The sequence below is a fragment of the Tenrec ecaudatus genome, chromosome 13, assembly GCF_050624435.1.
Source record: "Tenrec ecaudatus isolate mTenEca1 chromosome 13, mTenEca1.hap1, whole genome shotgun sequence".
Classification (NCBI taxonomy): Eukaryota; Metazoa; Chordata; class Mammalia; order Afrosoricida; family Tenrecidae; genus Tenrec; species Tenrec ecaudatus.
The window spans coordinates 2,859,880-2,887,450 of NC_134542.1; the positions used below are offsets into that span (position 1 = coordinate 2,859,880).

At 53.3% G+C, this 27,571-nt stretch overlaps 1 protein-coding gene across 1 annotated transcript in view; it reads right to left on the reverse strand.

Annotated features, from left to right (window-relative positions):
- The window catches only part of SCLY (selenocysteine lyase), a 39,278-nt gene that overhangs the window by 1,914 nt on the left and 9,793 nt on the right, over positions 1-27,571 (reverse strand). The window contains exons 3-10 of the mRNA XM_075529487.1: positions 24,173-24,273; positions 19,645-19,825; positions 11,271-11,398; positions 10,905-11,069; positions 8,773-8,879; positions 4,178-4,214; positions 3,190-3,273; positions 1,049-1,151 (exon numbers count right to left, since the gene is read on the reverse strand). Coding sequence (XP_075385602.1) covers positions 1,049-1,151; positions 3,190-3,273; positions 4,178-4,214; positions 8,773-8,879; positions 10,905-11,069; positions 11,271-11,398; positions 19,645-19,825; positions 24,173-24,273 — 906 coding nt within the window. The remainder of the gene's footprint in view (positions 1-1,048; positions 1,152-3,189; positions 3,274-4,177; positions 4,215-8,772; positions 8,880-10,904; positions 11,070-11,270; positions 11,399-19,644; positions 19,826-24,172; positions 24,274-27,571) is intronic.

The window sequence follows — 27,571 nt, forward strand, 5'->3', positions numbered from 1 at the left end:
GGGTGTCCTGCATGAGCCCTCTGCCCCCATAGCCAGCGGCCTGCCCTGCGCTTGGGGCTCCAGGTCCGGCCCCTTCTCTCCCTGTGGAGCTCCAGGTGGGCGGGTGGGGGGTGTCTCTGAAAGAGCCACAGCTAGCCCACCCCCACCCACGTTATTCTCACCCGTCCTCTCCGAGGTGCCCGGAGATCATACTGAAGCGGCACCTGCATTCTCGCTGAGGCACTGAGGACGTGAGTTTGTGAAGCAGGAGGCGCTTCCTGCTCCTGCCACTAGAACCACATGCACTGAATGAGTCCAGGTGGCCTGACGCAGAGCTGCCCCAGAGACGTGGGCAGAGGCCGCCTGAAGGGACGCCCCTTCTGCAAGCGCACCCCACCCAGGCGCTCCGTGGACAGCCCGACCGTGGAAGAGGAGGAGTGGGCCCTCAACCCTCGAGCCTTTAGACTCAGGACCACCCACCGCCACCCACCCGGAACGAAAACACGTTGGGTCTGCGGGGCTTGGGGCCAGCCAGAGGGCAGCTGCATGGGAGTGGAGTCCAGCGATGGGGGAGCTGGTGGAGGGGCAGGCGAGGCCGAGGCCGCAGCTTCAGCCTGCCCCCTTCCTCCGCCAGCTTTCATGTCCTGACCTCCACCTCTGCCACCCAGGCCACACACTGACCCGGAGACCGCCCTCAGACTGTCAGAGGGCACGTGCACTGCTGCCTTCCTGGCACTGGATGGAAGAGCTTGGCGTGCCGAGTGGGTGCAGGGACGGGGAGTGGGTGCTGCAGGGAGGGGGGGCGGACAGACTTGCACCCCCTCCCAAGAGAGACCACACCCACCCTCTGCTCTGCAGCGCACCCACCAGTGGCTGGGTGGGGCCAGCAGGCTGTGGAGAGCTGAGCGCTGCCCCAGTCACTAACCCTAACAAGCAGTCAGGGAGGACATGAGAGGGTGACAGACAGAGCCCAGTGCTGGGATAGCCACTGGCCATCTCAGCTAGAAGTATTGGCACAACGTGGCTGCCCACCAGGAGGCTGGCAGGGAGGGCTGGGCTGGGCAGTCACCTTGCAGCCGGGGGCCAAGGATGGAGACGTTGCAGGTGTTGGACAATCGCTCGGTCCCGGGGAACTGGCTGTTGAAATGGATCCTCTTCTTGCCAAAGGCTTCCTGGGAGAGTACGCAATGAGTTCAGGGGCAGCGTCACCCCACACGGATACACACATGCATACACACCCCCACACAGATACACACATGCATACGCACAGTCATATTCACACACAGACAGCCCCCCACGCCCAGACACCCACATACATACATACACACACAGACGCACACACATAATACGCATACACACATATACACACCCACATACACAGATACACACATGCATACAGTCACATTCACAGACAGCCCCCCACGCCCCCACGTACAGACACCCACATACATACATACATACATACACAGACGCACACACATAATACGCACACACAGACACACACACACAGATACACACATGCATACACACCCACATACAGATACACACATGCATACGCACAGTCACATTCACACACAGACAGCCCCCCACGCCCAGACACCCACATACATACATACACACACAGACGCACACACATAATACGCATACACACATATACACACCCACATACACAGATATACACATGCATACACAGTCACATTCACAGACAGCCCCCCACGCCCCCACGTACAGACACCCACATACATACATACACAGACGCACACACATAATATGCATACACAGACACACACACAGATACACACATGCATACACACAGTCACATTCACACACAGCCCCCCACGCCCAGACACCCACATACATACACAGATGCACACACATAATACGCATACACAGACACACACACACAGATACACACATGCATACACACAGTCACATTCACACACAGACAGCCCCCCACACCCCCACGTACAGACACCCACATACATACATACACAGACGCACACACATAATACTCATACACAGACACACATACACGCCCACATAAATACACACATGCATACACAGACACATTCACACACAGACATCCACACACACAGATACACACACACCCACATACATACATACACACACAGACGCACACACATAATACGCATACACACACATATACACACCCACATACTCAGATACACACATGTATACATACACATTCACAGACAGCCCCCCACGCCCCTACGTACAGACACCCACATACATACACACAGACGCACACACATAATTCTCATATACAGACACATACACAGATACACACATGCTTACACACACATTCACACACAGACAGCCCCCCACATCCCCACGTACAGACACACACATACACACACACATACATACATACACAGACGCACACACATACATACCCACATACAGATACACACATGCATACACAGACACATTCACACACACACCCACACACACACCCACACACACAGATACACACCCACCCACATACATACACAGCTGCACACACATAATATGCATACACACACATATATATACACCCACATACACAGATACATACATGCATACACACAGACCCATTCACAGACACCCCCACATACAGATACACACATACACAGATACACACATATACATACATACATACACATAATACTGATACACAGATACATACCCCCACATACACATAATACTCATACACAGATATATACCCCCACATACAGACACACATACACACAGATAAACCACACACATACATGCACACACACACAAAAACATAGCGACACAGACACACAGAAACATACACAGTGTCACAGACACACATACCAACCACACACCACACACACAGACAGAGTTGTTGAACTTTGGCCTTTTATGGGGAACAACGCATCACCTAAGAAAGAAACCGCTTGCTGACAAGCAGCCCTGGTGTCACGGGGGTTAGCTGCTCACCAGAAGGCCGACGGTTCAAACCCACCAGCAGTCATGGCAGAAAGAGGATGGTCTGTTCCCATCAAGAGCTCTGCCCTGCCCTCGGGCGTCGCTGTGAGCTGGCTGGGCTCAGTCAGGATACTTGCATGTTTCAGCCTGCCTCCTCTCTGGGGGCTCTAAGACAGGCTTGTGTGCTTGTGGTGGGGCTCCCCCTCCTCCTATCCACCGTGGCCCCCTGGGTCCAAGGTTCATGGCTCCTGAACTTACCTGTAGCCTATCCTCCAGGTAGTCTCGGACCTCCCTCATGTGGGCCTCATATGTCTCCCAGTTCTGGCTCACTAGCTCGGCAGCCTGGGGATAGAGACTCAGGCTCAGCACCCCCTCCTCCCTACCCCAAGAGGTGCAGCAGGAGGGGGAGGGGAGACCCCAGTGCGCCCAGGTGAGGGGCCATCGATAGGGAGGAGCATGCTTCCTGCCAAAGCAGCCGCTGCCAGGGCTGATGAAGTGAGGAGCGAGAGGTGGCACGCGACAGGCACAGTGAAGTGGCCCCATGGAGACAGGTCACCACAGTGGAGGTTAGGGGGCAGTTCTTCAGACCTAGCTTGGCTAAGGCGGGCATCCACAGGGAAGATTCCAGAGAGAGGGGGTGTTGGGGGGCTTTTGGAGCTCCAGCACTGGACCTGGGCCTTCCCTGTGGGCAGAGACCCGGCCATCTCAGCTGGTGAAGGTGGGGGCATGGTGGGCAGGGTGTGTGAGCAAGGTCAGAGGGCCGGGCTGTGGGCGACTCCGAGAGAGCAGACAGGGTCTCGCTGGCCGGGGCAATGGAGACCCAGTGCCTCTGTTTGAAAAGCAAAGCACGCAGTGACCTGTGACTTGAAACCGCATGGCCGGCAGGCCAAGGTCATGGTGTCAGCGTGTTCTGCTGCCCCTCCACCAAGTCCCTGGGAGCGCAGGGGGTTGGTGCTGGATGGGGAGCCTATAGGTTGGCAGGGACCCAGCCCACCGGGCAGAACCAGGGACACGTGGGGCTGGCGTTCAGCTTCCCTAAGGACCTCAGCCTGGGCAGCTCCCTGGGTGGCTGCATTCTGCCAGGCAGGGTCACCAGAAGTCAGGGTGACTGTCAGGGTGGCTGTTGGAGCCTCTGATGTACTCGGCCATGGATGAAGCTCTTCCAGGTTACCAGGAGCAACGAAAGGAGGAGCTTGACCTGACCTTCCCTACCTGCTCTGGGAGATTGGGGGACAGGCAGGCTCACCTTCCCGAGGCCCGCAATCATCAGCGTGTTCTCGGTCCTACAAGAGACAAGGGTTAGTCTGGTCCCAGATCCAGGCAGACCCACAGGGCAGGGAGGTTGCAGTTGGCACGTGTCCCAGGAAAGGGTCCTGTTGACACAAGAACCTCTCCTCGGCTTCTTACTAACCCGGGTCCTGCCAGGTCACAGCCTCCATGCAGGGCGGTCACAGGCCTGGCCTGAACCAAAAGGGCCGTGCAAGGTGTCCAGAGTGGTTCCCTCTCCACTTCCCATGGTGGAGGGCCAGAGTGGACCTCTCTTTGGAGCCTGGCTTGTTGTTGGGTGCCTTCAGGCGTCCCGACTCACGGCAAAGCCACAAAGGACAGAAGGAGGCCCCTCACCGTCCTGTCCCAGCCTCAGCATCATGGCCGCATTTGGGCCCCTGGCTGCAGCCACTGTGTCCGTCCCCCCAGCTCACTGAGGGAGAGCCTTCCTCTGTCGCTGACCCTCTGCATTACCAAAGGACTCCAAACGGAGTCTGGCCATCATCACTCTGAGGGTGCTGGCTGCACTCTCTCCAGGCAGGTCTGCCCAGCCTCCAGGCAGTGTGTGGCATGGCCAGGGTTCCCTGGTTTTACTCTTCACGGCCCAGCCCCTGAGGAGAGGAGGTGCCGTCGGCGCCGCAGCCTGGGTCCTCCAAGGGACACTTGTGGTTTCGAACACGATGATGAAAGAGGCCAGGGAGGACATCTGGTTTCTTGACGGCTGCTGCCATGGGCACTGACTGTGGAGCCAAGGAAATTGAAGTCCTTGTCAACTTCAGTCTTCTCTCCGCTGGTCACGATGTTCCCTGGAGGCCCAGGGGTGAGGACCGCTGTTTTCTGTGCACTGCGCTGTCACCCAGACTGAATGCTCCGAGTCTGCCATCAGCAGGGGCTTCACGCCCTGCTCCCTTTCGCAGGCATGGCGGTGGCACCTGCACCCCGCAGGTTGTTCACTGGCCTGCCTCCCATGTGGTGCCATGCTCTTCTTCACACCTGTGGATCACGTCCTCAGCAGGCAGACTGGACCAAGAAGGCAAAGGACACAGCCTGCCTCACACCTGTCTGGTTTTAAATGGCGCAGTGCTCCCTGGATCTGTCCCAACAGCGGCCTTTGGGCCCCTGCACAGGTTCCGCAGAAGCCCAGGGAAGTATCCTGGAATTCCTACTCTTCCACCATCCACACACTTAGCTTCCTGGAACTGTCCACTGACCATTGGTTAATTACTGTTGCCTTCACACAAAGCTTCTTCGTGGTGGGAGGAGCCCTTTGTTACACGGACTTCTGGTGTCAGCCAGGAAGAGGTGTGTGTGGTGATGTGTGCGTGCGTGCGGTTATATGTGTGTATGCTTGGTGTGTGCCAGGGGGCTTCAAAATTGTGGGGGAAATGCCACATGTTCATGAACGTTTTGAAGCCTCTGTGTGCGCGCATGTCATTGGTGTGTTTGTATGGCTTGTGTGTGTGGTGCTTACAGGTCATATGTGCATATGAGGCTGTGCGTGGTGTGACCCTACATCGGTGTGTGTTTGCATGTATATGTATGTGTGGTATGATGACTACATATGTGGTGTGTGTGTATGAGTTTATGTGGGTATGTGGGCCTGTTGCTTGTGGGTGGGGTGTGTGCGCGCGTGTGTGTCTATGTTTATATATGTGGGTGGGATGTGTGTGTGCGTGTGTATGTGGCACGGTGAGTATACAGGTGGTGCATGCATGTGTGTGCATGTATGTGTGTGGGGGTATGTGTGTGCATGTGCAGAAGGGACAAGAGAAGCCTTGGAGACCAGTGGTTCTCACACCTGAGCACACCAAACTCAAAACCAAAATCCTTTGCTCCATTTCCAGAAAAATAAGACATTACCTGGAATAGATTTTTCCTACTGTTTGTACAGTTTTAGCCGAACAAAGCCCTCTTACACCTCTGTAGGGCAGCGGAGGGGAGGCCGGTGCAGGACCGGGAGGCGTCTCAGTCCATGGTACCCCTAGCCACTGAGTCAGGTGGCTCGACGGCCCAGCAACAACCACATCAAAGCTCTGGAACTGGATCCTGCTAGCTGAGTGGCAGATAACAAGATAAATGGATGTGCAGCACGCGATAGTGACAGAGGACCTGCCCGTGCTGGCCCCGCTGACCATGTCTGACCGGTCAGCTGCATTCCCTGGGGATGGCTGCTCAGGCCGCCTGCTGGCCAGGACTGGGCTGCAGACAAGGAAGCCAGGGCGTTGTCCGCCACCTGGATGCCTCCTGGCTGCAGGCTGGCAGCCCAGTCCCGTCCCAGGCTCAGGGTCCTCATCAGGATAGCAAGGTCAGATCAGAGACCTGGGACCATCACGAAAGGGCTGTGGTCTGCGCTGGCCTGGGGGACCCCCAGGTGGACCAGCCGGGAGAGAAGCTACAGCCCGTCCCACTTCCCAGCCTTCTGGCAGCTGCCCTCCCAGTGCCTCTCGCTGCTCTAGCTGCTTCTTAAGGCTCCTGGAATGGCCGAACTTTGAGGCAACTTTCTTATTTTTTTAGATTTTGAGGTATCTACTGAGTTGCCTGCGGCAGTTAGAAAGATCCAGGGGATCTGGTTCTGACAGGGACAGATAGCCTCGTCACCCCTCCCTCTCCCTCGGAGCAGTGGGGGATCTGAACTGTCGCCACCATGGCGCGCCCACCGGCCACCCCCGTCTCAAACACCGCCAATGACGTGTTTGCTTCCGTTTCTGTTGCTTTGTCATCTCGAGGTCCCCACAATGCCCACAGGATGGGAGAGCCAGGAAGGGTCTTCACCCACAGCATGCTTCTCTGGAGATTCGCCGGGGCTCCTGGCACACCCACCCCACCGTCTGCTTCGCTACCGAGTGGGAGTCCGTGCCAGGGGTGTGCCGGGTCTTGTTCAGCCTGGGCTCCTTGGAGGACATGTGGGTCCCCCCTCTCCACCGTGGTGGCTCTGATGTGGGCAAGGCGGCAGCAGACGTGGGAGTGCTCAAGGGCCTTCCCCCCTCTTCGAGCAGTGCCAGGGTTGTGTGGTGGTTATGGGTCTGGTTCTTAAAGAAACTGCCTAACTTCCCGAAGTGGCTGGCGGCGGCAGTCAAGAGGTCAACGGGGACGTGGCATTGGGCCAGTGGGCCCCACAGGAGTTTTTCGAAGGGTGAGGAATCCGGGATGTCGCTTTGAAGACTTGGGTGCACCTGACCCAAGCCAGGGTGTTTTCAGTAGCCTGCCCTGCATGCGGGAGCTGTTTGGGAAAGCAACAGGTGCTTTGGTGAGGTGCTGGTGAAGAGACCGAAGGCGCCGTCTCAGAGAAGGGCAGCCAGAGCGCTCCTCGGAAGCCAGGGCGGGGCTCCGTCTCACACACTGTCCTGAGGAGGCCATCCTGCGCGGTAAAGTAGAGTCGCGGAGAGAGATGGACACAGTGGCTCCTGCAGCCATGGGCTCAGCCATGGCAAAGCGGAGGATGGCACTGGCCCGGCCCGAGTTCCGCTCTACTGGGCAAGGGCTCGCTGTGGATCAGAGACAGCTCGGGCGCAGCCGACAGCACGTGTGGGATTGCACTTTAAGCCTCATTGCCCGCGCACCGGGGCTGGTGCAAACAGATACAATCGGCCTGTGTGTCCTGCAGTCTGGCGAGCGAGCTCACCGGCCTGGCGAGCCCTTCGTGTACGTCGGAGGGGATGTCCTCGGTAGACCGCCCTGTGATCTGCAGACGGAATCATCTGGCCTCTTCTTTTGCAATTTCTAGATGCTCCTTTCGCTGTTCTTGCTCCCGCGCGGAATACGCCTGGGAGCACTCGGTTGTATGTCAGGATTCACTCACAGCCATTGAGTGGGTGGTGACGCCCGGCATCCCCACAAGATAGGGTAGAATGCCCCTGGGCATTCCCGAGACTGTCCGTCTTTATGGGGGCAGTAAGCCTCGTCTTTCTCCTGCAGAGTGGCTGGGGGTTTTGAACTGCCGACCTTGGGGTTAGCAGCCCAGAGCGTGCCCACTATGCCGCCAGGACTCCACACTCTGATGCCCAGGAGTGATGGAAACTGATAACCATGCCTCGTTCCGGACCACGGGGGTACGACAGCCCGCATTCACCATCAAGTACACAGCTGGCTATCAGGTTGCTGTAGATAACGCTTTCCAAGTGGAGGCAGCGTTTTCATGGGGTTCGCCTAACATCTTCCTTTAAGTCACCACAAGGATGCAAACATAGGCAACTAAGTGAGGTCGCTGTTGTTGTGAGCCCCCTTTTAACTCATGATGGTGCGGAGCCCAGGAAAGGGGGGGGGCGACATGCCCAGCTCCTGCAGCTGCCCCAGGGCAGTGCCACAGCTTGCTTGGCTCATGCGCTCACCACACTTGCTACCAGGGCAAGCGGTTGTTTTGGAGCCCTGGGAAGAATGGGGGCTCCCTTCAGCTGCGGGACCCCCATCCCTAGAGTCTGCTGGCCTTGTAAGGACCCTGGTGGGGACGGAAGTCCAGGGCTCCTGCTCTGAGGAGCGACGACGCTGTGGGCTGTGACTTCCAAGAGACCGTGGTGCCACACTACAGATGAGTGGCAGGGCCTCTGGCTCAGGGACCGGGCTGGCTTTCGACCTTACCCTGGCCGGAAATTCCGCTCTTGCCCACCTCCGAACAGCATGGGGTACAGTGGGGTCTGCTCGCCGAGGCCTCGGATGTACAGCGCTCCGATCCTGGGGCCGTAGAACTGGAAAGAGAAGTCAGAGACATTGGCTCAGTGAGAACCTTCCAAGGCTCTGCTCTGCAAGCCCGGCCAGGAGCGTGGGGGCTGCCAGGCAGAGGACGGGTGTCGGGGGGGGGGTGTGGGGGGGTGGCGGGGGAGGGGGGTCAGCAGCGCTAACCCTCACATCTTTGGAGGCAGCAGAGCGGCCGGGCAGGGGCTGGGCTCGGGCTTCCTGCTCACTGGCCGACAGGGGTCTCCACACGCCACCCGAGGGAATCTGGAGCAGGGTATTGGCCCTAGAGCTGCCAAGGCAGCCGATTCCATCTTTTCAAATGCATCTTCAGTAAAAACAATTGCAAGTCCTGCGGGGCCAAGTCCCGCTCATATCCCTCTGGAGACTGGCCACGTGGGCAGAATCCTCCAGCTCCCCCCGTCCGAGCAGGCGGCCGGAAAGTGATGCAGCAGCTTCCTTCCTCCTGGCCCACCACTGTGACCCGGGGACCCTGCAGGACAGGGCGAAAGCACCCGGAGGGCTTCCGAGGCGGTAAGTCTTGGTGGAAGCAGACTGGCCACATCTTCCTCCGGCAGAGAAGCTGGGGGGCCACGGGGTCAGCACCCCAATCTCAAAAGCGGCACTGTTGTCACTGTCAAGGGCCCTCCCGTCAGATCCACTCTCAGCAGCCCTACTGTGGGGGAGGTCAGATGCTCACAGGCATCTTCCCTGAAGGCAGTCCCTGCCAGACTGCGGTCTCCCGCACCACAGGGGTGGGCCTACGACCACTAGCTTGGTTCCTGTAGGTGGAGTTCACACCCCACTGATAATGGTCTCTATCAGTTCAGCCAGGGAACAGGCCAAACTGAGCTGTGGCAACCAAGGTTAGGCTGCCATCCTGTACCTAGGATCCGCCCATCTTGTCACATGTACACCCCCAATCCCTCCTCTTCCTATTGCATGTATGTCCCTAGACCACCCCCTCATTACTGTGATGTAGGTCCTCACCTATAATTAGGGGGCTTGCATGTCCCCAGAGAAGATAAAAAGCCTGGGCTAGTATTAAATCTCTCTCTCTCCTTCCACATGGACCATCAGCGGGGCTGAGGTGAGCATGCTACCATGAATCGTGTCTGACTCCATTTATGTCAATACTTCACCTCTATCTCTCATGCTCTCTATAACTTTGCTAGGATCTTTACCTATTATCGCTGTACAATTGCGCCTACCGGACCGTAACGATGTGTGCTTCTTCACGATGCTCCCGTGCCTCAGCCCACAGGGGCAGCAGCTGGGCCCGCCCCTCACACCCAGGGCCTTCCTCTCCTTCACTGCCCCTCCGCTTTCCCGAGCAGGGTGTCCTTCTCCAGGGACGGCTCCCTCCTGGCAACACGTCCGAAGTACGTGCGACGAAGTCTCGCCGTCCTTGTCTCTCGGGAGCACCCTGGTCGTGCTGCTTCCAGGACCGACTGCTCTGCCGGCAGTCCAAGGGACTTGCACTGCCTTCACCAGCACCCCGACCCCTGTTCAAGGACACGGATTCTTCTCCGGTCTCCTCAAGGCACTTTTCAAAGTGACACCTTACTCTTCAACACTTTGAAGAGGCGGTATGCTATGCTGCAGACTGACCCAGTGTCATGTGTCACGGCCATTGTTCTGCTGACTCCACCTTGAAGCGAAGAGCCTCTGAACCTTCCCATCCAGGAAGCTTGGAACTTGGGGGGCGGAGGTCTGCGTGTGGTGGACGGGATCTTTTCAAACGCTCCTTCCCATGACCTGGCTGGACGCCACGTGCCCTGCCATCTCCCCTGGGCCCTGACGCCATCTGGAAACTGCCTACCTGCCCCACCTTTGCCCCCTGGGGGAAGAGAGCTCACATGTCCCCGCCACAACTCTCAGCAAATGGCATCCTAGCTGTGTTGGTCTCCCCTTCTAGAAGCTTCTTGAAGGCAGGGACCGTGGGAGGCACGAGGCCAGTGGGCGGACATGTGGATAATGGGAGGTGCAGCTGCAAGGAAGCTGTGAGTGAGTGCGGGCCTTGCCAGCTCAGGGACTACCTTGTGGCCCACGATGGTGAGGAAGTCCACTCCCAGGTCCTCCACGTCCACACGCCTCTTGCCCAGCGCCTGCGCCGCGTCCGTGTGCACCAGGATGCGCGGCAGCCCGGAGGCCGCCCGCTGAGTGTTCAGGGCATCGATGCGCTGGCTGATCTCGGGAACACGCTGCGGCATGGGAGACAGAGCCTTGAGTGGATGGCTTTGGTCTGGTGAAGACCACAGGAGAGAAGAAAGGAGGACGGGCAGGAGAGAGTTAAATGCTGAAACACAGTTAGAACCCCCAAAGAGGAGAGGGAACCCAGCAGAGGCCACGCTCCCCTCCGTCCACGAGACTCTTCTTCAGAGGAAGGGACAAGGCCGATTTACCATGACAACGCCAGTCTCGTTGTTGGCCAGCATGATGGTCACGAGGCACGTGGTGGGCCGCACAGCTGCGAGGATATCGTCCACCTCTGCCTGCCCGCTCACTTTTGACATGGGGACCAAGGTGACTGCTGAACAGAAAGCACAGGGACCTGAGTCAGGGACACACACCGGCCTCGGTGCACAGTGCATCCGGGCTTGCTTGGAAGAGAAGACCCCCCCACCCCCACCCCCACTCACTGTGAAAGTTCAGAGAACCAGAGCGATGGGGGTACAACGCCACCCATGATCGCCCCGCCAGGAATAATCACTTTGGGGTCTTGGGCTCAAAGCTGCTCTGGTGTCACTTGATAAGGCATGTCATGGAACACGGGTGCCACTCTCCTTCTCCTGGGCCCTGGATAAGAGCCGAAGGTGCTCCCACGAAGATCAGAAACAAGACAAGGACGGCCACGACTTCGATCCAACAGTGGTTCTGCGGCTGCTGTTCGGTGCCATCAAGGCGGTTCTGACCCACAGTGACTCGGTCCTGGCCCAGCCTCACGACTGTTCCCACGCCTGAGCCCATGGTCGCAGCCGCTGTGTCCGTCCATCTCGTCGAGGGCCGTCCTCTCCTTCGCTGCCCTCGACTTTCCCCAGCAGGATGTCCTTCTCCAGGGACTGGTCTCTGGTTCTGTTTTGCAGGCAGGGGTGTCTTTGTCCAGCTTTAGAAGCCCTGGTGAGGGAGTGGTTATGTGTTGGGCGGCTAACTTCAAGGTCAGGAGTTCAAATCCATCAGCAACTTTTCGGGAGAAAGATGAGGCTTTACCAAACATGATGTCCTTCTCCAGGGACTGGTCTCTCTTGACAACATGTCCAAAGTAGGTGAGACCAAGTCTTGCCATCCCCGCCTCCAAGGAGCTCTCTGACATGGCTTCTTGTGAGACACATCAGTGGGGGCTTTTAGCCGTCCGTGGTACTCCACAACACAAATGCATCGGTGTCCCACTGTCACAGGCACAGGAGGCAACTGAAGGCACCATGGCTTGGCTCAGACACACCTTAGCCCTCAAAGTCACGTCCTTGCTTTTCCACACTCTACCGGGGTCTGGTGCAGCAGACGGACCCAGTGCAACACACGTCTTCTGCTCTCTTGACTGCTGCTTCCATGAGCACTGACTGTGGAGCCAAGCAAGAGCAAATTCTGTTTTTCTTTTCTTTTTAAAATCATTTGATTAGGGAATTGTATAACTCTTATCACAATCTATCTATCCATCCATGTGTCACATATTTGTACATTTGTTGCCATCATCTGTCTCAAAACATTTGTTTTCTGCTTGAGCCCTTGGTATCAGCTCATTTTCCCCTCCCTTCCTGCTCCCCCACCTAATGAACCAATGATAATTTATAAATTATTATTTTGTCATATCTTACATTGTCCAACGTCTCCCTTCACCCACTTTTCTGTTGTACATCCCCCAGGGAGGGGTCATATGTAGATAATCAGTTCCCCCTTTCTACTGCACCTTCCCTCCACCATCCCGGTATTGTCCCCCTCCCCACTGGTCCTGGGGGCATTTGTCTGTCCTGGATGCCCTGTGTTTCGAGCTCTTATCTGTACCGGTGCACATGCTCTGGTCTAGCCGGATTTGTAAGGTAGAACTGGGGTCACAATAGTTGAGGGTCACATTAGAGAACTAGAGGAAAGTTGTGTTTCATCGGTGCTACACTGCACCCTGACTGGCTCGTCCCCTCTGCACGACCCTTCTGAAAAGGGAAGCAAGATCAACTCCTCGACAGCCCCAACCTTTCTCCATTCATCACGATGCTATCTATTGGCCAGGAGCCCTGCTGGCGTGCGGTCATGAGCTGGGCAGTGACCCACAGGGTCAGCAGTTTGAAACCACCAGCTGCCCTGAAGGAGAGCGATGGGGCTTCTAGTCCCGTGAAGCCGTGAGTCTCAGCCTTCCTCATGCTGTGACCCTTTCACACAGTCCCTCATGTGGTGGTGACCCCCAACCATAAAATGATTTTCGCTGCTACTTCATCACTGTCAGTTTGCTACTGTTATGAATCTGGCGACCCCTGTGAAAGGGTTGTTTGACCCCCAAAGGGGTTGCAACCCACAGGTTGAGACCCGCTGCCGTCAAGGGTGAGTCTGGACAACTCACAGGGGCAGCTTTACCCTGTTGGCATCCCTCCACGGCAGTGAGCAGCGCTGGTCCAGTGATGAGGATCAGGTCTCCCTGGCATCGAGCTGTCAGCACCCTGAAGGCTCAGTCCTGGATCTTCATCAGCAAGTGCTCCGAGTCCTCCTCACTTTCACCGAGCGAGGGTGTGCCAGCGGCATAGCTCAGGTCGTTAATAAGCCTTCCTCCACTCCTGATGCCACAGTCTTCCTCAGATAACTCAGTTTCTCTGATGATTTTCTCAGCATACAGATTGAATGAGGATGGTGAGAGGCTACAACCCTGACACACAGCTTTCCTGGTTTTAAACTATGCAGTATCCCCCTGTTCTGTTCACAAACACACACTACCACCACAACAACAAACTGCTGCTTGATCCATGCACAAGTTCCTCAGGAGCACAGTGAAGTGCCCCCCTTCTTCTCTAGGTCATCCGTAGTCTGCCGTGGTCCACACCACAGCCGACTGCCGTGGCATGGTCAATGAAACACGAGTAAACGTCTTTCTGGCCCTCTCTGCTTTTGACCAAGGCCCATCGACGTCAGCAGTGATCTCCCTGTCCACGTCCTCTTCTGCATCCGGCCTGACCCTCTGGCAGCCCCCTGTGCACGTACTGCTGCAGCCACTGGTGGATGACCTTCAGCAAAACCGGACTGGCGTGTGCTCCCGCGGACACCACTCTCTAACCCGAGCGCTCTGCGCGGTCACCTTTCTCTGGGACGGGCACGGATACGGGTCTTCCAGTCCGCTGGCCAAGTGGCTGTCTTCCAAATGTCCTGGCACAGACGGGTGAGCGCCCCATCGGCTTGTGAAACCTCTCCGTTGGTGTTCCATCCGTGCCGGAGCCTTGTTTGGGCTAGTGCTTCCCGTGCAGCTTGAACTTGTGCCTTCAGCTCCAGTGGCTCTTGCTCATAGGTTCCCTCCTGGAGGTTCTAGCTGGGAAATGAGATAATGGCGACCAGACTGGGAAGCAGATGACATCATCTTTCATAACAAAAATCCCAGAAACATGCTCAAAACCTCCTAGAACTCACAAATGAGCTAAGTCAGGCTGCACAGGGCAAGACTAATATCAAAGAGCTAATTCAATTTCTATACACACATCAAGTGATCCAAAGTGAAAGTTTACTTGTAATAGCATTTCTAAGAATAATATACTTAACAGTAAATCTAATAAAAATATGGAACTTCTACTCAGAACTATAAGTTGTTGGAGAAAAATGTTAAAGTCCCGAATGAATGAAAAGACATTCTATGTTCGTAAATGGAAAGACATAATACTGACTTATTAATGACTCCCCAAATGATTTCTAAATGCCACACACTCTCTGTCAAGCTGTTGCTTTTCTTTTCTTTCTTCCCTTCTTGCCTACAGAAACTGACAGCATATCCTAAAACCCCCAACAAGGGACCCAGAATAGCGGAAACCTTCATGAAGAGCAGAGTGATTCTGGAGCGCTCACAAAGCCCTGATTCCTAAGCGTAGTTCAAAGGTACGGGACTGGTTCTAGGCAGACAGATGAGAGGAGTGGAGGCGCGGGTCTACAGCTGAGCATTCAGCTCTGTGCTCAATAGGTTCTTGACGTGGCTATAACGTAATTCCATCGGAGAGAAGAGCCTTTTCAGCCCAGGGTTCCCGCACGCGAAAAACCACAGCCGGCCCTCAGTCACCTTCCAGTGAGCTCGCATGTGACACCAGTCAACCCTTTATGATCCCAAGGGCAGTATTCCCCCAAGGATCAGGTTCAGAGCGTTAGGATCAAAAGAGGACTGGAACCAGGAAACACCGAGAGGAAGGGGTACAGCTGGAATCTCGAGGATGAGCTCAAAGAGAGGGTGCATACCTCGTTCAGTGTACAGTGGTTGACATGCTCTGGGAAGCTTCACCGAGTTCACAGTCAACAGTGAGAAATAAAAAAGAATAAAGCCGTAGCTTACAACATATACAAAAACGAAACAACCTAAAAACTGAAAGTGGATCTGGTATCATACACAAAAAAATAACTAAAAATGGGTCAAAGATGTAAACCGCAGGAGCGGGACAGGAGAGAAAGGTGAATACCAAGGCAGAGGGCAGACAGGTGCCACCGTCACCTAACTCAAATAAAAACTTTACAATAAAGGCAACCTGGTGGCAGGGTGGTCACGTGTTGCGCTGCGATCTGGGTGATCAGCTGTTCGAAACCACCAGCAGCTCCGAGGAAGAAGGACTGGGCCCTCTGCTCCTGAACCTTATCACCTTCAAAGTACTCTCCATCACACAATACATTTGTCAAATCTGATTCCATTGTTGGAAACATTTTTTTAACCTCATTTATTTGGTTGGCTAGACAGCACCTCCCTCATTTTTCCACCTCTTCTAGGTCATCAAATCACTATCCTTTCATGCCCCTCTTCATTCATGAAAGCAAACAGAAAGGGGGAACCGACTGCAGGGATCTACATGTGACCTCCTCCCTGAGGAACGGACAACAGAGAAGTGGGTGAAGGGAGATGTCGGACAGGGCAAGATATGACAAAATAATGATTTGTAAATTATCAAGGGTTCATGAGGGAGGGGGGAGTGAGGAGAAGAGGGAAAAAATGAGGAGCTGATGCTGGGGGATTAGGTGTTGAGCAAATATTTTGAGAATGATGAGGGCAATGAATGTACAAATGCGCTTTACACAATGATGCATGTATGGATTGTGATAAAAGTTGTATGAGCCCCTAATAAAACGATTTAAAAAAAAGCAAGCAAACAGAAGTCACGTCACATGGAGCGAGGTCAGGTGAGTCAGGTGCATGGGGCAAGAGAGGCATGCTGTTTTATGCGTTTTTTTAAATCATTTTATTAGGGGCTTGTACAATTCTTATCACAACCTTGACATACATCCTTTGTGTCAAGAACATATGTACATTTGTTGCCATCATCATTCTCAAAACATTTGCCTTCTACTAGAGCCCTTAATATTGGCTGCTAGGCATGCTGTTTTTGGCCCCAACCTGGCGCACTGAGATGGCTGTGTGAGCAGGTGCCTTGTCATGGTGGCAAAACCAGTTTCCTATTTGCCACAAACCAGGCCATTGTTGTTGCACACTGTTCGGCAATTTTCTCAGAGCCTCTAAATAACAGCTTGATGAACAGTCCGACCTGGTGGAACACACTCCAAAGGCACCATCTCTCTCACATCAAAAACCAAATGAGCACCACCTTGCTGTGATTTCACTTGACGAGCTTTTTTGGGGTGAAGATGGCGTCTTCCACTGGCTTGGTTGATGTTTGCTTTGGGACGTAACACGAGCACCGTGCCTCCTCACCAGGCATGACCGTGGGGAAAAGGCTGGGTCACCTGGGAGCTGTTCTTTCCGAGCACAGCGTGTTTGCACTGGATGCTCGTTTTCCTGGCCCAGCGGAACTCGAGGCAGAGATTTCACAGCGACCCTTCTCATGCCTAAATCTCCCATTCAAGTTCGCTGACCCGAGCGCCAAGGTCGCCCAGACCACGTCCCCATCTCTCCAGTGGCCCTCGGTTGGTCTGCGAGCACAAGTGCATGACTTCTGTCATTATTTTCATCTGTTTGGAAGGTGGTGGATGTCTAAAACGAGATCTGTCATCAAGCGCCGTTTCACCTTTTTTTAAACGAGGAAGCCACTTGCCCACTTGAGTTTCCCACCGCGCTATCCTTGTCAGCCGTGCTCAACATCGCAGCAGTTTCTCCGGCACACAGTCTCAGCCACACGCTGTTCTCTTAAATTGGCCATCACAAAATGATGATGGCTGCATATGCACAGGCGTGATTGATACAGTGGATGTATGGGTTGTTAGAAGAGCTGTAAGAGCCCCAATAACATGATTTTTTACATAACTCAATAACTGGAAGTATTTAGGTTACACTGCTAACCACATGGAGAACTCAGAACAAAACTTCTCTGCTGGTTGACATCGACGCTCTTAGACATTCTCACACACGAATGTGGCCAACTGTTAGCTTCTTTACAAACTGCTAACACCTCTAGCCCTTGTGTTCCTTCTAGCCTAACCCGCTGCATGGCAAAGAGGAACACACTTCTAACTGTACGTGTGTGTGCATGCTGTGTCATAAAAAGTAAGCGCTCATAAAATTCAATTATAATGATTATCTTTGGTGCAAGCAAATTACCTAAATTCTTGGGAAGTAATTTAAGTCTATATATTATACAACATAATTACTCTTGAAGGAAAGGTTGTTAAAGAATCTATGTTTGTATTCAAATTTTGGACATTTCATGTATTTTTTCAATCTAACCTAATTTTTATGTATATATATGTATAATACATGTGTATGTATACACACATACATGTACATTGATCACCCAATTTCTGGTACCTGTACTCAGGCAGCCTTTCCTGATTTTAGACCACATTAATATCTGCATTATTCATCTACTTCTTTTGTCTTAAATGGTTGTCACCTGGTTGGGAGGGTTCTTTTCAAAAGCCCCTCTGGGGCAATGGGAGTCTTGGGGATTTTTGCCAGGAGAGAGTCAGTTACAGATAATGCATGCACATCTAAGGTTGGCCGAGGGGGGCCAGGGTCCATTCACATGGCCTTGGCAGCCACGGTTCCTGGTATGAGCTGTCCCGGTGTGAGACGGCATGCGCCCACTCTGCTGACTGTGGTTGTGACACCATGTCATGTCCACTGGAAGATATATAAACGTGTGGGGTCCAGCCTGTCAGTCAATCAGGTCACAGCCTGAAGGGGACTCCTTGTGGGTGGGGCCCTCTCATAAGGAGAGCCCTCTTAAAATCTTGCATATCATCATATATTAGACGCAATATATTACTGGATATACTAAACCTATAGCACAGATGTATCCTATAGATACATGAGTATACATATAAACCACAGAGTAGAATATGTATTTTCTATTGCAGCCTCAAAGACTCTTGAGTCTCCTTTGTAACAACTACACCAAACCTGGTTTCATTCTTTCTGACCTTATTCATCCTACTCAACATGGCCAATGAGTCAGCAAATGATTGCACAGGGAGATTATACCATCAATACAATAGAAATATGCATCCCAAGGAGGCTATTCCTAATGTGCAGAAGGCCCCAGCACCCACCGCGTGGGCACTGACTTTCCAAACTGTCACTCCGAAGAGAGTCAACAAGCTCTTCAATGAAGCCCCGCGAGGTGCAGTGCGGAGAGACTGGGGCCTGGATCCAAGAGGTGATTTCCCTCAAAACGATTCCCCAAAAGGTTGTGGAGGCAGGAAACCTACACAGCTCCTCTGGCACCAAAGCTTCAATCCTCAATACCCCAGAGTCACTGGAGGACGCACACACCACATAGGTAACAAAACAACACACACACACACACACACACACACACACACACACACACACACACCGTGTGCTGTTATGAGCAGGAGAAGGCGCTTCATTGATGACTAAGAACAGAGGCAGTTGGGAAACAGCGAGATTACTCCGCACTCCACTGCCTAGATGAGGACTTTTCCTACAGCCGCTCAGGCAGAGAGTAACCACCAATCAGGCTTTAATAACCACAGTCAAACATCATTTAATTTACACATGTCCCGGAACCAGCTCGTACAAGCTGCTCCATCATCTTTCAAGGACAGGAGCAGCTGATGCAAAAACACTCTGTTCAAAAACTGCCTCCGTTCCCTGTGCTCTGACCCTGGCCTCCTCTGAAACGGAGCACGCTGACCTGTGCTGAGTTTGACTTGAGTGGCCCCCCCTCTTTTGATTCGCTAGCACAGAGCACACTGAGAGTACCATGGCCTGCCAAAGAGCTGACAGATCTCTCTTGGAAGGAGTACCAGCAGAGGGCTCCTTCGGGGCCAGGATGGCGAGATGTGTGTCGGACACGCTGTAGGAGAGTGGTCTCAGGAACAGGAAAGTGGAAGGGCAGCGACAAGAGGGATGGACACAGTGGCTGCCGCCACGGGCTCAAACAGAACAACTGTGTGGATGGTGCAGGACCAGAGGGTGAGGTTTCGTTCTGTTGTCTGGGTTCGCTGTGATTCAGAACCAACCTGGTGGCCCCTCACCATGGCACAGGCTTACACCTGCATCTACAGAGCGGCCAGGACGCATGGGATGAGCTATGCAGAAGCCCCACGAGCAGGCCTATCCGCACAACGTCAGAGAGCGTATGGGGTGCGGGGAAGACCACAGTCTGGGAGCAGCTCCAGCTCCGCCCACCTTCCACTCACCAGCGGTGCCTTCCTCCTCCAGGTGCTCCAGAGGCAGGCGGATCGAGTCGTGCTCCACGGTGCAGGTAATGATGTGTGGCCTGGCCCCTTCACCCAGGGGCTGGCGCTCAGCCTTAGCCCCTTTGCTGGTCTGGTTTTTGAGGAAATGTTGCACCACGGAGTGGATCACTAGGTTATTGGACTGCAGAGACAGAGCAAAAAGAGCGCATAACAAACCTGCCCCAAGGGAAGCATGACAACCGTTTCTCTCACGTGTCTTCCTTTGTGGCTCATATCGACAAAGACAGAACCTCACTGCCATGGCGTCAGTTCCATCCAACCCACAGGCTCCCTCTAGGGCAGGGTGGGCTTCCGAGATTGTAACTGTACTGGAGCAGAAAGCCTCCTCTTAATCCCTTGGAGCCGCGGGTGGGTTTGAACCGCTGACCTATGGTTAGCCGCCCAACGTGTCCCCTTTGGGCCACCGGGGCTCCCTACTCCATCCAGCAGCCCCCCACCCCCCGAAAAAAACAACAACCAGGTAGTCTCAAATCCCAGTCTCTGTAGGTCACCCTTTGAAAGGACAGAGATTTGGTGTCATGTTTCCAAAACTCTTCTGAGTCCACTTTCAGTTAATTATGCCTACTTGGTTGCTAAGCAGCATTATAGACTTTTAAATTTTATACATCTGTACACACACACGCACACACAAATCCCGCACACACACCCCACTGAAGGTGGGAATATAAATTTACGGAAATTCTGTTGGGGCCATTTGGCACATGGATCAGGTTACCCAGTGGAACTCTTTCAGCTTCTTAGAATTTGTCCTCGTCTGGGCTAGCTTTGCGTTGGCAGAACCCGGCAGAGGCCTTTTGATGTCGATGGTGTTAAAGCAAATTTCACCATTCAGTGAACTTCCCCGTAGAGATAAGAAAGGGGAGGAACCAGGAAATGGGGCACCCAACAGTACATGAAGAAGGGAAGCAAAAGATAACGAGGTGTCTCCAGGGAGCCAAGCCATTCCAAAACGACACAGGAGAGAGGAGTCTGCCTGCTCCCCTACGCAGATGCAGCTGGGGGCCCACAGGAGCAGCTCTACTCTGTCCTATTGGGCCCTATGAGTCAGAGTGAACTCCACAGCAGTGAGGCAGAGCGGCTCCTCAGGAGACAGGGATACCAACGTACTTCCAAAAAGTCAGCCATCGAAAACCCTGTAGAGCGTCATTTTCCTGACACCCATGAGGTTGCTGTGGGCCAGATTCAACTCAACGACAGCTAGTTTATTGGATTTTACAGCAAAGTTATCCATCTCTGGACAAACATGCAAGAAGCGAGTCCTACTGGTCCCAGAGTAAGGTAGTCCTTTGAAGAAAACGAAGGGATTCAGCACGGTTTAAAATCGGGAAAGGTATGCGTTGGGGTTGTACCCTTTTACCCATTCATTCAATCTGTCTGCTGAGCAAATAACCCCAAAAGCTGGGCTATGTGGAGAGAATGTACCAGGATTTCAGAAAGGTTCGTTAACAACCTGTGATACGTAATGACATAATCTTGCTTGCTGTAACTAAGGAGACCTTGCAACACTTCCTGATGAAGACCAGAGTCTACAGCCTTCGGTCTGGATTGCGAGCCAATATTCAGAACACAAAAGTCCCCACACCTGGAGCAACAGACGGTACCATGACTCTTGGAGAAATCGGAGCTGTGAAGGACTTCCTTTTATTGACATCCACAATCAAGGCCCATGGGAGCAGCAGTCAAAACTCAAGCCATATATCGCCCTGGGCCAGTCTGGTGCACAAGACCTCCTTAGAATGGCTAAGGAGAAGATCAAAGCCGCCTGTCACTTTGAGGACTCAGGGGCGCCTGGCCCACACCCACGGCCTTTCCATGGTCTCAGAAGACCAGAGGGAAAAGTATGCTTTGGAGCTATGGTGTGGGCAAAGAATATGGGATGCTGTCAGGAGAGACCCGTCTCTGGCGAAGGGCAGCGGAAAAGAGGAAGCCCTTTGACCGGATGATTGACGCAGTGGCTGCAGCGATGCCCTGCAGCATAAGGATAATGCTGAGGATGGTACGGGCCTGGGCTAACAAGTGACCATGAACATGCCCCCAGCCCCCCACTTCAGCTGCTTGTCCCAATCTAGAGAGCCCCAGGGCTCCCCTGTGTGCTGCAGAGCCTGCTGTTTCCAAGATGGCAGCACTCCCAACAGACACCCGGTAGATCACACCTCCCCAGCCCACGACTCGCCGCAGTGCCTGGTTCCAGACCGACACTCCTGGGCAGATGCAGCTGAGGGCCCAGTCCCTGAGGACCACAGGGACCTGGGTCTGGAGGGAGGAAATCATAGCCCAGGAGCCTAGGGATCTAGGTCAGCTCGGCCAGACTCCGCTCTGTAAGTCACAGGTTCTTTGGAGCAAGTTCATGGACTCTAGATGGTAAGGCTGATCCAGGTCACTGCATATGGCTGCCTGGGGCCCCACTGGGTGATGCCATCAAGGTAGTCAACAATACCCAGCTGGGTCTTCCCCAGTGCGGGGCTGTTATAAGCCATCTTATCATGGACATGTGTGTGCACACCTGACATTTCAAGATACCCACCTCACGAGGGGGCCTCTGGCTTACAGTCAAGCAGCCGGCCCCGTTAAGTGCTTGGCTGCTGACCAAAGATGGGTTTGAACCCACCAATGGCCTTGTGGAAGAAAGATGGGGGGATCTGCTTTGGGAAACCCCATGGGGCAGTTCTGCTCTGTCCTCTCGTGGTCACAATGACCCCACAACCTCAGGTTTCATAAACTCCCTGGAGCCCCCTACATGAGTTTTCCACGGATGGCGCCGCCACCACCACCACCACCACCACCACCACCACCGGGGAGTGTTGTCACAGATGACGGGCATGGCTGGACTGGTGCCTTCTTACATTCATCCTGGGTGTGCGGGGCTCTGTCTTTGTAGCTTTACTCTGAGACTCACCGGGCCAGCAATCTTTCCGTCTGTGGAAACCGCGGGGCTTGGCATCTGTGAAGGGCCTGCTCGAATGTCTTGCCCATTCTTTTTCTTTTGGGTTCTCTGCCCCTAAGCGACTGTCGGGCTTCCTTTTGGTTGCAGACACTAGGCCTTGGTCATTTGCATATTACAGTACCTTCACCCACTCTGTAGCTTGTTGACTTCAAAGTGTCAAAGGGATTTAATTTGGTGTTTTGCTATAGAATTTACCAACCTTTTCCTTTATGGTGAATGTGTTCTAAGGAGTCTGTTATCACTCTTAAACGTTATGCAGACACCAACTTATAACATCTCCAAAAACTGTTGTCAATTTTACTTTTCGCATCAGGGGCTTAATTCCACCTGGAAATTCCCCCTCCCACTCCCTGTTTGGTGTAAAATAGAAATCCAATTTTCCCTTGTTATTTATCAATATTCAGATACCCCAGGACTATTCATTGACTTAAAAACAAAATCTTCCTCCCTCCTCTGCTGTGTAACCTCAAAACCTCAATCACATGGTCACCATCCAATTCAAAGTCCCAGAGGCACAGATCTATCCCGGACATACTGTCACCCCTGTCATATGACAAACATGCACACAAGCATGGCTCTTTTCTGGTCCATAGCCCATGCTTGCATCAGAACAGCCCTGCCCCCATCACTAGGATTTTACAACCCCCTCTCCTGTACTCTCCATCTTTCAGAGGGATCGCCTACGCTTGTCTTTTGTATTTCCAGATCGCTTGCGTGAGTCCACCTAAAAGTGCCAGAATTTCGATAGGGGTTGCATTGAATCTGCAGATCAATTTGGAAGGAACCAACATTTATATGTGAAGTCTTCCGATCCATGAACATGGTATATCGTATCACTCGGTTTATGAAAATGCCTCAGCAGTATTTCTAACTATCGTGATGAAGGTCTCACATAGGTTCAGTTTTATTAGCTATTTGCTGAGGATTTTTCTGGCACTCTCCTAAGTGCACATCTCTTGCTGCTATATAAAGTGCCATTGATTTTTGCGCCGAATCACTTTGCCATGTTAGAACTCAAAGAACCGAGCTGCTAATCCTTTTGAGCGTCCGATGGAGCTAGCCACTGTCATCTTTCCCGGCACGGCCATGGCAGTGACGGGACTAAGGAAGCAGAGGCCGTGGCGCCACCGCTGTCTCCAATCATTTTCTCCCAAGTGAAGGAGTCCGTGCCTCCGAGTGGTTCAAACCTCCAACTTTTAATCAGGCAAAGAGCTTTGCAGGAATTCCAAGGAATGATTCCAGGGCAAATGTAAGGGAAAACTCTCTTTATTGAAATAACAATGCAAAGAGCAGGTCATTCACACATCATATTGCAAACAGCCCACCAGCCTCTCGGAATTTACTTATTAGATAAACAGTGGTTAAATATACCAGGATAACGTTAACTTAACAAGACTAGACATTTTTTTAAAGACAGGAGTAAATATTACTGGTTCTTTCAAAGAACTTAAACATGCCCCAAGGGAACCAGTCTATTGTATTATAGTTGACACACAGACCAAAGTCTTCGCTGAGAAATATTACCTCTGTGCCCCCAGAAGTGAAGAGGATGTCTTGAGGCGTTCCACCTATCATCTTGGCCAGGTTTTCCCGAGCTCGATTTATAATCTCCTTGGCTTTTCGGCCTGGAGGGACAACGAGGAAACTGATTAGCCTCCTACCCCAAGCACAAGCAGCACACGTGTTTCTGAGGAGCGGCTCCAAGGAGTGCGAGATGGCGACGGGCCACTGGAAGACGAGGCACAGCCCCCGAGCGTGAATATAACTCGGTGCTTCCACCCGAGACCACTGGGCGAATGCGCAGCGGGGTGGGATTAGCAGTCAGCACAGAACTAGCCACGGAGACTATGTGGCTTTGTAAGGGCCAGAAACAGGTAATAGATGTGTGCAGAGCTCCCGAGAATCTGAGAATTCCCTAAGATGATTTTCTTCTTAGCAGGTAAGAGATGTGGGAGGAAGCTGTGGCCTTGCTTCTCAGCCATGAAGACAGGAAATGAACAATGGAATCATCTGCTTAAAAGCAGACTGAAAAAAACAACAACAAACCCATAACAAAACAGAGAAGACTAGGACTCACGGCTCTTCTACACAGTGTCCAAGGCCATTCATCTTGGAGCATGGTCTCCGGCCAATCCCTGTTTCCCACTAGAGAAGAGGACGAGGCCACACTGTGTCCGAGGACAGAGAGAGCTTGGCTGCCAATCAGACGTGCAGGTGATCCCTCCGAGGCTGTAGACCAGTTCTCCATAAACTGTAGCGCCTTCGTTACATTCAAAAAATGAGCAGAGACCCATTCGAGAGCTCTCTCTGTATATGCGTGAGGGGCTTTTAAAAACTCTATTATTAAAATGTTCCATAGCCTACCAACATTTTGAAGCCCTTCACACACGAGTGTGGGGTAGTCAAACATGGAGATCTATTTTTAAAATCATCCCCCTCAATTCCAACTCATAGCGACCCTGTAGGACAGGGCTGAGCTGTCCCTGTGGGTTCCTGAAATTGTAACTCTCTATGGGAGAAGGGATTCCCATCTCCAATTCCAGTCATGCAGAGCTGGGCTCTGGGGAGAGCGCATTAGGATCAGGCCAGGAGTCGACCCCTGCACTAGCCAGCTCAGGACAGTTAGCTGGACCATGTCCTTCAGATCTGCTGTCCAGACTAATCCCAGCTGACCTCGGGAAGTCAGAGCACAGGAGCTAGGACACAGCCCTACCGACTGCCACGTGCTGATGCCAGCCCCTGCCAGCTCCCACCGACCAGCGGCCTGAATGCACAGAGCTATCTGTTTGCCCAGCTGCCCATTTACCGCAACTTGGCAGGACAAAAGGAAGAGCCACCCAGGATGAGTTCTACAGGGAGCCCTGGAGTGAGTTATACACTGTCCCCAGGCCCCCCGACCCAAAGCACAAGCTCGCACCGAGCCAGGATTTCCCAGCATCCCATGGTGCAAGTCTTTGACTGGCTTCATTGCATAATCATGATCACAGGCTCACTGAACAAGTGAATATGCGCCTCCGGGGGTTAGATGCAGGGTGAGTCTGTGTACCCCTCCGCTCACATGCATGTCTTCTCAGGCGCTGTCCAGAGGCTGGGGAGTCAAGGCTGCGGAATCGCAGGGGCAGTCTTTCAGGAGAGGAGCCCTGCTGGATGGTACAGTGTTTAGGGCTTGGCCAGCTGCAGAGCAGAAGCCCAGGCCTGGAGACCTGTTCCCGTAAGAATGGCAGCCTCAGATGGGACCGTGCTACGCGCTGTCCGGTCAGGCTGCCCAGAGTCAGGACAGACTCGACCGCACACAACAACATCGCTCACCAACTGCCTTCAGGAACAACTGCCTCCTTTGTGCCGAGAGGAGGAGCCGGAGCTATCGTGGTGACTTACTCACAGGGCTGCTAACTGCAAGGTCAGAAGTTCGAAACTGCCAACTGCTCAGAGAAAGATGGGGCTTTCTACTCCCATAAAGAGTTACAGTCTTGGCAACCCACAGGGGCAGTTCAGCCCCATCCTACAGGCTTCTGATCCAGCATCCACTGAATGGCAGTGACTTGGGGTCTCGGCTGTGAGAGGAAGAACTGGGTAGTGTCCCACTACCATTACTGGACCTGTTGATGGAAGGTCCCGTAGAAGACTCCTGACTGAGGGAGGGCAGAGCGGAAAAGAATTTCAAATCCCCATAGAACCCAGATTCGTGGAAGCTGGGTGAATCCCCTCTAAACCACGGCCCTGAGATAACTCTGGCCAACGCACGTTTTGGTGCCTCAAATATTAGACTGGTTTCTGCAGATTCCAAAATTGCACCAGCGTCCCCCTCAGCTCTAGTTTTCAAGAGAAAACACATGCCACATTTCACCCCCTCAGCTGGCCCATGTCCCTGTGGCGTGAGCTGGCCTGGGGCGAGGAAGAGCACACCGGCTTCACGGAAAGCAGCCTGGGCTCTACTCACTGTTTAGGTGAAGTTATACCTGACACGGTGTCCTTTGACCCTAGGAGAAGATCTGAACAGGGCAAATCACATTATGAACTTGGAATTTTCGCCAAGTATTTCACCCTTAGCACCTAATTCTTTTTCAAATAATTTTGACCTTTTTGTCTTATCCTGTATTTGTGAGTGTGAATTCTTCTCGTATTCGAAAGTCTGATGATAAATTAATATAACTCAATAGCTGAAACTATAGCTCAATAGCTGCATGATTAATTTATCTGTTGATATATTTAAGTAACTCAATAGCTGCATGGAATACCATGTAGGGGCAGTGAACTACTGAACGTGGCTCTTCTAGCCTGTCTCCAACTCCCACCAAACGGCCTTTCCCTGCACGGGTCTGGAAAGGATGTCCGGGAAGATACTGACAGGATGAGCACACAGGAGTCCCTGGAAGGAGCCCTCTGAGAAGCAGGAGGGGCCTCATGCCAGCAGGAGCCGGCAGGGGAGCTCGCCCTCTGGACCTGAGATTCCGCCAGAAGACGGCTCCGCCTTCAGCCGGGCAGAGCACGGAGCAGCGATGGACTTCCCACACCGGGAGCAAGTGACGTGGAGTGCTTCTGGGCAGGCTTGCAGACTGGGGTGCCTCTGGGCACAACTCATTATGGGAAGTTGGGCTTGCTGACGCACCCAAATGGAGCTGAGTGCTTTCAGGCTGAGACCTACTGGAGGAGGGTGCTTCCGGGCACTTAATTTAGGGCATGGAGCTTGAGCTGAACCCGACACTAGGTCACAGGTAAACAACCCAGCTCAGCCTTTCTCACAACAACTTGTTAACTTCCTTAATAAGCCCTGTAATCATGCATTTTGTCTGTGAGTTGTGTGTACCCATTGCCGTAGATACTAGAGCCCCTTACATGCCGTGTCTAAGAAAATAGCGCTGCTGCGTCCATCCAATGCTGCTTCCCGAATCGGGGCCCCAGCAACCCTAGGAAGGGGCCTGA